At 42.1% G+C, this 10,814-nt stretch overlaps 1 protein-coding gene across 1 annotated transcript; it reads left to right on the top strand.

Annotated features, from left to right (window-relative positions):
* The first annotated feature begins 6,626 nt into the window (after positions 1–6,626).
* LOC109877850 (notch-regulated ankyrin repeat-containing protein A) lies at positions 6,627–8,145 on the top strand. The gene has a single exon (XM_020470078.2). It carries the CDS (start codon positions 7,087–7,089, stop codon positions 7,423–7,425), a length of 339 nt encoding a protein of 112 aa, XP_020325667.1. The 5' UTR covers positions 6,627–7,086; the 3' UTR covers positions 7,426–8,145.
* Positions 8,146–10,814: the final 2,669 nt, after the last annotated feature.

Below are 10,814 nucleotides of genomic sequence, written 5' to 3'. Positions count from 1 at the left end.
GCGACCGGGAGCATTCAACCAGGTAAGGTTGGGCAGGCTCGGTGCTCAAGAGCTCCAGTGCGCCTGCACGGTCCCGTCTATCCAGTACCACCTCCACGCACCAGCCCTCCGGTGGCAGCCCCCCGCACCAGGCTGTCTCTCCGTCTCATCCCTACAGAGCTCCTCCGTCCAGCGCTGCCAGAGCTTCCGCCCCACAGTCCAGAGGTGCCAGAGCCCCTCAGTCCAGAGGCACCGGAGCCTCCCTCCTCTCCGGTGCTGCCAGAGCCTTCTGCCTGTCCGGCACTGCCGGAGTCATCCTTCACCCCGGCGCTGCCGGAATCCCCCGCCTGTCCTGCGCTGCTGGAGTCATCCTTCACCCCGGCGCTGCCGGAATCTCCCGTCCATTCGGGACCCATTTCTAGGTTCCCCAGTCCGAGGTCAGCGGCGAGGGTCGCCATGTTTAGGATGCCACGGAGGCAGACAATGAGGTGGAGAAAGACTGTGTTGAAGTGGGGTCCACGTCCAGCAGCAGAGCCACCACCGCGGACAGACGCCCACCCAGATCCTCCCCTATAGGTTCAGGTTTTGCGGTCGGAGTCCGCACCTTTGGAGGGGGGGGGGACTGTCACGTTCTGACCTTTTATTTCCTTTGTTTTGTCGTTATTTAGTATGGTCAGGGCGTGCGTTGGGGTGGGCCGTCTGTTTGTTTTTCTATGATTTTGGGATTTCTATGTTTTGGCCTAGTATGGTTCTCAATCAGAGGCAGGTGTCATTAGTTGTCTCTGATTGAGAATCATACTTAGGTAGCCTGGGTTTCACTGTTTGTTTGTGGGTGATTGTCTATGTTAGTTGCTTGTGTCAGCACAGTTCTTATGATAGCTTCACGGTTGTTATTTGTTTATTGTTTTTGTACAGTCTACTTCGTGTTTTTTGTCATCTATAAAATGATGCATTCACACCACGCTGCACTTTGGTCCGCTTCTTACGACGATCGTGACAACAAGACCACTGATAATCTCCCTCGATCTGGGGCTCCACGCAAGATCTCACCCCGTGGAGTCAAAATTATCACAAGAACGGTGAGCAGAAATCCCAGAACTACACGGGGGGGCCTAGTGAATGACCTGCAGAGAACTGGGACCAAAGTAACAAAGCCTACCATCAGTAACACACTACGCCGCCATTGACTCAAATCCTGCAGTGCCAGACGTGTCCCCCTGCTTAAGCCAGTACATGTCCTGGCCAGTCTGAAGTTTGCTAGAGAGCATTTGGATGATCCAGAAGAAGATTGGGAGAATGTCATATGGTCAGATGAAACCAAAATATAACTTTTTGGTAAAAACTCAACTCATCGTGTTTGGAGGACAAAGAATGCTGAGTTGCATCCAAAGAACACCATACCTACTGTGAAGCATGGGGGTGGAAACATCATGCTTTGGGGCTGTTTTTCTGCAAAGGGACCAGGACGACTGAACCGTGTAAAGGAAAGAATGAATGGGGCCATGTATCGTGAGATTGAGTGAAAACCTCCTTCCATCAGCAAGGGCATTGAACATCACTGCTCTAGAGGAAATCTGCATGGAGGAATGGGCCAAAATACCAGCAACAGTGTGAAGACTTACAGAAAACATTTGACCTCTGTCATTGCCAACAAAGGGTATATAACAAAGTATTGAGATAAACTTTTGTTATTGACCAAATACTTATTTTTCGCCATAATTTGCAAATAAATTCATAAAAAATCCTACAATGTGATTTCCTGGATTGTTTCTCTCATTTTGTCTGTCATAGTTGAATTGTACCTATGATGAAAATTACAGTCCTCTCTCATCTTTTTAAGTGGGAGAACTTGCACAATTGGTGGCTGACTAAATACTTTTTCGCTCCACTGTATAAATCTTACATATGAAAACTATTTCCAATATACACTGAACAAAAATATAAACGCAACATGTAAAGTGTTGGTCCCATGTTTCATGAGCTGAAATAAAAGATCCCAGAAATGTTCCATACGCACAAAAAGATTATTTCTCTAAAATGTTTTACACATATTTGTTTACATCCATGTTAGTGAGTATTTCTCCTTTGCCAAGAAAATCCATCCACCTGACAGGTTTGGCGTATCAAGAAGGTGATTAAACAGCATGCTCATTACACAGGTGCACCTTGTGCTGGGGGTAATAAAAGGCCACTCTAAAATGTGCAGTTTTGTCACACAACACAATGCTACAGATGTCTGGAGTTCTGAAAGAAAGTGCACTTGGCATGTGACAGCAGGAATGTCACAGCTGTTGCCATAGAATTTATTGTTAATTTCTCTACCATAAGCTGCCTCCAACATTGTTTTATAGAATTTGGCAATATGTCCAACAGGCCTCACTACTGCACACCACATGTATGGCGTTGGGTGGACGAGCGGTTTGCAGATGTCAACATTGTGAACAGAGTGCCTCATGGGGCGGTGGGGTTATGGTATGGGTAGGCATAAGCTACGGACAATGAACACAATTACATTTATTGATGGCAATTTGAATGCACAGAGATACTGTGATGAGATCCTGAGGTCCATTGGAACACACCTCTATCATCTCGTGTTTCAGCATGATAATGCATGGCCCATGTCGCAAAGATCTGTACACAATTCCTGGAAGCTGCAAATGTCCCAGTTCTTCCATGGCCTGCATCCTCACCAGACATGTCATCCATTGAGCATGTTTGGGATGCTCTGGATCGACGTGTACGACAGCCTGTTCCAGTTCCCGCCAATATCCAGAAACTTCGCACAGCCATCGAAGAGGGACAACATTCCACAGGCCACAAACAACAGCATGATCAACTCTACATGAAGGAGATATTACACTCCATGAGGCAAATGGTGGTCACACCAGATTTATGAACTGTAAACTCAGTCAAATCTTATAAATTGTTGCATACTTTCAGTCTTTCCGAACTCACTTGGCAGGGTTGCGCTGCTATCAAATACACAGCTGCAGTTTACGTAGCTTATGTCTGCTGACGTAGCCTCGCAAGCCAATCGCAGAGTGTAACGACAGAACTGAAGAAAGTTGTACAATCTGGCCAGGTTTATATCAAGATTTTATTTTGGTAACATCGCGTAGTGTGACATGTAATAATCGTAAAAGACTGAATCTGACATACAGTGTGGGAAGGCCTTTAAGGGCTGCACCTTAGTGATGTGTGCTACCAAAATGCACAAATGGTTCTCTCAGCTATGGTACAAGTAAATGGAAATGTGTGCAGTGTGACAAGTAACACACACTTGTAAACACCACATATGTTGAATGATTCAACAATTCATCTAGGGGTTTTCTGTTATGTGAATTTATTGTCCGCTTAATCGTTATTATGAGAACATCCAGTGATGATTTTAGCATGTTAAACTTGGTAGTCTCCCCAAAAATGTTTTAGATGCATGCAACCAAAGACACTACACAACACAACACAACACTAAACAATACATGAATTGCACGATAATGGTGACAAACGGGACCCACTGTTAGGGGCACCGTTCATTCAGCCTCAGTTACTGCCTTTAAAAAAAACATAGCTGATATGGCTGCCTTGCTTAAACAAATGTGGTTTCTACTCACAATTCATATGTACAAACTATGGCATAAGGGGACGATGACCAGATAAGAGGCAATCCGTAATTTTGATTAAGACATTAATGAGCGAGCTAAGACGGACGTAGTAAATATAACTATTTGTTCAGCACTTTTGAAATGTACAGCAACAAAATTCAGAACATGGGCCATTCTTACAGTATTCTCCCTGTACACCAAGTCAGAACCATAGCATAAATAAAGGGGGCATACAAGCAGACAATGAATGCTCTTACAATATTCAATGATTACATTTCTCTAAAACAGGTTATAGGCTACATGTGCACTACCAAGTCAGAACTGTAGGCTAAATTATGAGGGGGAAAGGGACCAAATTATTTAGGTGAGGCACATGGGCTACTAACAGCTTACTACACAACATACACTTAGTGTTACTTTCTTAGCTAAAATATACATATCTTCCTGGCATATTACATAATTTATGCAGCAGAGCACAATACATTTTTGGACTCATTGTTGTGCTGTGCTCACTTAAACAACGTTTTGTCATGAATTTTCTCAACAGAGTCTGGTATTCTCTGGATTTTTGGTGCTTTCAAGACAACTGGGAACTCTGGAAAAAAACCTGGTTAAATCATGAAGTCAGTGGTCTACAGGTTGTAGCTCTAGAAAGAGGCCTGAGTTCCCGACTTGGAATTCCGAGTTGGATGACCGTTCAAAACGTATTTTCTCAGTCGGAGATAGTTTTTTTTCTGAGTTCCCAGTTGACTTGAACTCACTGAAGTCTGAGATTTCACAGTTCCGAGTTTCCAGTTGTTTTGAATGCAGCAGAAGTCATGCTGGATTGACATGGTCAATGTATTCAACCTTTTCTGGCCCATGGTTTTGCGTGTGAATGTTTATCCTTTTAAGCTTGTAAAAGAGACCCGAATAACAGGCAGGGGAAGCAAAATAGTGATTGCTTTGCCACACTTGCAATTAGTCACTGATTCCCACCAAACCACGTATTGTTGCATTAGCGATTTCCAATTTGTTGTGTAATGTTTGTCCAGTGGCCGATGAGCACCGATACCTTTTATCTATAATTTCTCTTCATATGACATGTATTGAAAAGGATTTGCCAGTAGATTGTTAACGTGATTCGTGATTATGACTGCTTGGCTAGCTAAAATGTTGAAAGTATGATGTTGACATGATCAGTCCAATCAAAGCGACGGTAGATATAACGCTCTGCGCCACCTTCCCTGAATTACTAACATAGCCAATAAAGTTATGAGTTTTTCTAATTGTTTGTAGACTATATACATGTTCCTTGAGCGAGTCTGGCAGTGAGAAATTATGCCTGTGTATCAGATATAGGCCCATTTAACTGAACACAACATAATGAGTCATCACAGTGGGTATGTGCACCAAATGTACAGTTGAGTTCGTGGGAACCTGTGGACAAACTGAAACTGCTTTACTTTGAAAAGACAGGGTGGTTAGAGTATCACGGATCGGTCTATATGTGTAGGACTCCCAGGCTATAGAAGCTATAACGGTGTGGTTTCCACGCCAGAGTCGTGTGAGAAGAGCAAGGCGCGAGAACAACGCACAGAATTGCAGCCGTCCGGTTCCCACGGTAGCTATGCTGCTGCATGTCATTCTATGCGCAATGTCACCTTCACTTGCAAAAGGAAGTCGCACAGGCTTTTGTTGTTTGTTAAGTTCCATTGCTTCTTGTCACTTTAAAACAACTGGAATATCCGCGTTGCTATTTTCGACGGCTCGTAACAGCCACAGAGGTATCCCTTGGCTTGATTTTATGGATGGGGGTTAGAGACTAGACTTGTGATCCGGCCTCATTAGTTTTTTTAGAAGTTTAAGTGGACATCCAATTTTAAGTTTGTTATTGACAATTAATATGGTCATGCGTGTATGTCGTAATGTAGGCCAATGCGGGTTTTTTGTCACCCTCTTTCATATCAGATACGGTATGCCTACAGTGTACATTATCTGATTGTTTGAGATAAAACTAACAAAGTTTTGGTTTTTAGTATTTTATAGTAGTGACTACTGGAAGCCTATTTTATGTGTACAATATTCCATGAACAGATCTATTGGCACAACATTTGATTGTATAAACCATCCGTGACAATCCCTTACGACTTTTGCTGTTTTTGTTGTTGTGGTCAGTGTTTCAGAGAAAGTAAGGTGTCGTTTTGACACAGTAGCAAACTACACCTCGGCGTCGCTAGTTCGTAACTTTTAAAACCTGAGCCTGAATTAACACAACGACAAAACATCAAAGAGGCGACGCGTAAACAGGTCCTTCACAGTTCAGTAGTACTTCTGCTGTTGACATTTTTTTAAATCGGATCATCTGTGGTTTAACTAGTCGTTCATCGATAATAATACGTTTTTGGAACGTGTATTATTACTCCGTGCGCAAGAGCCTACTCCGGGTTATACTCAACAACTACAGCATTATATTGCTTTTTTCACGATGTCAACACCATACTCCCCGTTTGAGTCACGTCTCTCTTGTGAGTGCGTTTCTCTCTTGAGTGAGTAAAAAGAAAAGAGAGACAATTTTCTAGATTCCGCTTGATTTTATTTCTACGGGACATTTGGTTCCAAGAGACCACGCCTTGCTCTACGGTTTCACGGCTTCTAGACCCTCCCCAAACGGACCCAGTAGCCTATTACCTCCCTCGGTTTCCGCACATTTCACAAGAGTTGATTCTATTGTGTACCATTGTTATGCAAATAAACGACGCGTAAAATATCCCCATCGTGCGCACTGTGGAGCAGAGACTCACTGGGACCGCACGAAGTACACGCAACACGGGGCACGAGGGGGAATTTCATACTACGTCGCCGCCAGGATCCGTCCAATTCTCACAGGCAAGTACCGAAATATATTATATTTCATCTACAACATCAATTATTGGATTTTGTATCTGAACCTTATGTGTAAAGTGTCCATAAAACGTGTTTTTGATGTCGATGTTGGAATGTAAACGTTAGGGAGTATATAGCCCTGATCAGTGTACTTATGTGGATCGTACCTGTCTCACACAGCTACCCTTGCCATACGAACTGCCGCGACTCCAGGATCCTGCAGGGTAAATTCACCGCGTTTGGAGTTCCAGATACCGTGGCTGTTCTTTCAGTATACCAACAGAAGAAAGGTTTCAACTGTCGCTCTGTTCCATCTCTGCAAATAGCCTATACTACCTGGTGCTGCTATTACAAGGGAGGGAAACGAAGGCAAGAGGAGACTAGGCTACACACTGCGACGGGATTTCGGATTTCGCAACCATTGACAACCTTTTGCACACCAAGTGTGTTATTTTGTTTATGTCCTGTTTGGGATATATTGTGTTCGTATTATTTTATCTATAGCATACGATTTTTACTTCTTTTTAAGAGCCTCATAACTGGTAGTAATCCAGTATCTGGGCACTATTCCCACACCAGAGACCCATAAAGTGATTATCACATAGAACGACACAGGAGCTATACCTATCCCGGTTTCACAATGAGTCAGGGGGATGTATCAACTTGCTCAGCGCCTCAGAGAGTATTCCAAGAGGCGGTGAAGCAAGGCAACACAAAGGAACTTCACTCGTTGCTCCAGAACATGACAAACTGCGAATTCAATGTCAACTCCTTCGGGCCCGAAGGACAGACGGCGTTGCATCAGTCAGTCATCGACGGGAATCTCGAACTTGTAAAACTGCTGGTGAAATTCGGAGCCGATATTCGATTGGCGAACAGGGAAGGGTGGAGTGCCTTACACATTGCCGCTTTTGGAGGACACCAAGACATAGTCCTATACCTCATCACTAAGGCAAAGTACTCCTCTGGCGCACGGTGATCTGCTACACACTGCTGTCAGGTAAACACACGGAAAGCCAGGCTTTTGTAAACTTGCGTTTCGATCTGTACATAGTTGTTCCAAATTACAGCCTAAAAACACACAGTAAATTACCTTTCATCAAAACCAAATCCGGGTCTCTCTGACTTGTGAGTCAAACACCACATGGTTCTTGTATCTGCTTCAGCATGAATCTTGAAAAAAATAAACGCCATTTTGGTGGGTTGGTACTAAAGCTTTTTTTTTCTTAAATGTATATAATAGATTGGGACATATACAAATAACTAAGCCGGTGTTTGGGTCCCGAGGCCAGATAGCAGCCTAGTTTTACGCGGCGATGGACGTTCCATCTTTGTTGCCGCTGTTCCATTGAAACGCTTCTTTATTGGGCTTTGTTTTGAGGTGTCGACCTGTAGCTACGCTGTTCACTTGTAGGACCCTTTTAAATGATTTGATATACTAAAAGATGGCACTTGATGCTGTGGCTGCATGCTGGAATAGCCTATAAGAAAGGGAAGAAGAGGTGAGCACGGGGAATGAATGCCATCATCTATTTGGCTTTTATATTTCTTTTTTAAATTAAAGGATTTGATCTATTTCAAAGTGCGGCATTATGATATATCCAATTTGCTTTTCCAGATGTGTATTCATTGTAACAGCAATGTACCTAATGTTGTTAAGTACTGTACACAATAGCTTTACTTTGTTTCTTTATATATATATATATATATATATATAATATATATATATATATATATATATATATATATATATATATATATATATATATATATATATATATATATATATATATATATATATATATAAGTAGCTAAATGCGCTCTGCCTTCATCAAACAGGCTGCTTGGCTGGCATCAACGTATTTTCAAGCCAGTGCGACCAGTGTCAATGGTTAATGTACTATTAAACCGCTGCTTTCGCTTTGTATCAAAACGTCAGGAAAGTCGCATTTGGAATTCACTTTATCTCCTTTCAGTATTTTAACGAACAACACCCTGGTCATCACTGTGAATACAGGCTGGGTTCTATTTATGAAGGTACATTGAGAAGATGCATTTTGAATATGTTGTGGTTCTTTTTTTTCTCTCCTCTCTCTCAAATCAAATCTATTATGTTTTAAAATATTTAGGGTGACCTATAAAGCTGCTTCGGACTCTCGTATCGTAGTATAAACTGTCCCGTGTGGAGATCCCGTCATGTCCCAATTAGCCGAAATTTGTCTGCGCTGGAGAGACTATTATTTTCTCTGATGAACTTCACGTTTGGTTTTCTTTACCAGCTACCTCGACTGTAAAGTATTCAAAAGCATTGGACTCTTGCTCACTCCACAACACTCCAATATAGGAAGTCACTCAAAGATTCCTGTAGCCTATCCCCAACCTTGTCTAGGCCAACATAATGAGCATACTCACACAGACATTCAAGTAACAGATACTCTGGCAGTAGGCCCCAAGGCAATGTTATTCAAACCACAGATTTAGGCTAGGGGACAACTATGGTATTTGTTCTGCAAAGCAATAGTTGCTATTTACAGTTTCTTTCTCATCTTCAACAGGGACAATGTATTTCCCACACTACTACCACATGGTAATGTGACAAGCAAAGGGGTTTGCCTTTCTGTAAAGGAATGGTTGCAAACACATTGCAAATGTTTTTTTTAAAATCGGTGAACGGATTATATCGTCATCCTTTTTAAAGTTTCTATTTAGTCACGAAAATGGAATTTTATTGCATAACTTATAAATACAGGGAGTTTTATTGCACAAAATGCGGAGCTTTTTAAACCCCCCCCTTGTGCTTGTCCGGGTAACTGCAGGAGCTGAGGCTTAGAATGAGTTACTACTGAGCAGGAGTATAAACCTATTATTAATCAACATGACTATTGCAGGATATAAAAAACAATTGGTTTAAAAAACTGCCTGCTGCGTTTTGAAAGTCAAGTCACCCTAATATTTGTTTCTATGCTGCTTGTATGTTACTTTTTCATTTGTGTTATTTTTTTATTTTACTCAATGGCCAACAGTGAGTGAAAGATATATAAAAACCCAATAGCATCACAGTCATTTAATGAGAAGCCTTGTGTGAGAGTGTACATGTGCGCATGTATGTATGCGCACGTGTTCATGTGTGTGAGTCTGTGTGTGTGTGTGTTGCATACATCTGACGGTTGTGTCCTGAGCGAGCTGAGCTGTCCCCCTGCCCAGGCCTGTGTGTGTGTGTGAGGCCTGCTCCTCTCCTCCTGTGTGTGGCATTGTGTTGCGACCTTGGTCTGCTCTGCCTACCATGAGCAGAGGGACATCAGGGAATAAGGACTGTCCTTCCATATACCTGGATAAACAAACTAGAGCAATAGAAAGAAACGTCAAGGGATAGATTGGTATTAGCGGAACAAAAACATATGCATCGCTGGTCTTAAACTTGATAGTTTTTTATATATATATATATATATATATATTTTTGTTTAATATTGCACTGATGACTGTCGTTGATTTGGCTTTTTATCAAGTCAACATTTCATTTTGTTTCTGAATAGAAAAAAGGAACACAACAAAATACTATTGTATAAAAAAGGCTCCAGGTTGTAATGTCTTTTGTTTGTTAACTTTGTGAGATATTGTTTTTGCAAAGGTTGTTTGTATCTCTGTGATCGGGTATATATATATATATATATATATGTATGTATATATACACTGAAAAAATATCTTGGTGCACTTTCTTTTTTGAAGTGCTATCCTCCTCCTGTTGTTATGAAAGTGGTGAAATACATTTGATGGTAAGATCATTGTTACATAAAGAAATTGCACGGTGTATAGATGCTCTACTCAACAGTGTCATAACATTTATGGCCCAAGAGTGGATGCCTGGATAGGTGTAAATGAATGAGATAAAGTGCTGACATATTTTTCGGGGGGGGGGGGGGGGGGGGGGGGCAGGTTCTGTTTTTGTTTATCTTTTTTTCCCCGAGCGACACAAAAACTAAATGTCGTGAGTTTCTTGAGTGATGCAGTTGCTCCATTGTGTTTGATTTTGAGTGTGATGACATTTTTGTGTATGTGTTTGTATTTTCTTTTTGAACATTTGCAACACTGTGATCATGATGATGTGTGGTGAGGAAATGAGTGCTGTAATATTTTTGTACGTTTGTGTACAAGCCAGTAAAGAAATCATTAAACTCTCTGTTGTGTCTATGCATATGTTTATTTTTCCCTACTCCACCCCAAAGCCCAGGCGGGCCATCCCACCCCGTTTCCCGTAGAGAAGAATGGCGAGGGGCACAGACCACCTCACCCCCCCCTCTCCCTCTCAGACCCAGCCTCGCCCGGATCCCCATTCTCTCCTTTTGTCATTCTGTCGGCCTCCTTCTTTTC

The sequence above is a fragment of the Oncorhynchus kisutch genome, linkage group LG23 (assembly GCF_002021735.2).
Source record: "Oncorhynchus kisutch isolate 150728-3 linkage group LG23, Okis_V2, whole genome shotgun sequence".
NCBI lineage: Eukaryota > Metazoa > Chordata > Actinopteri > Salmoniformes > Salmonidae > Oncorhynchus > Oncorhynchus kisutch.
Note: the sequence above shows the minus strand (reverse complement) of the source record. Positions and strands in the feature narration are given on the sequence as shown.

Bases quoted from the DNA above. Each gene is read 5' to 3' on its own strand.
- LOC109877850 (XM_020470078.2), top strand. From the start codon at position 7,087: ATGAGTCAGGGGGATGTATCAACTTGCTCAGCGCCTCAGAGAGTATTC.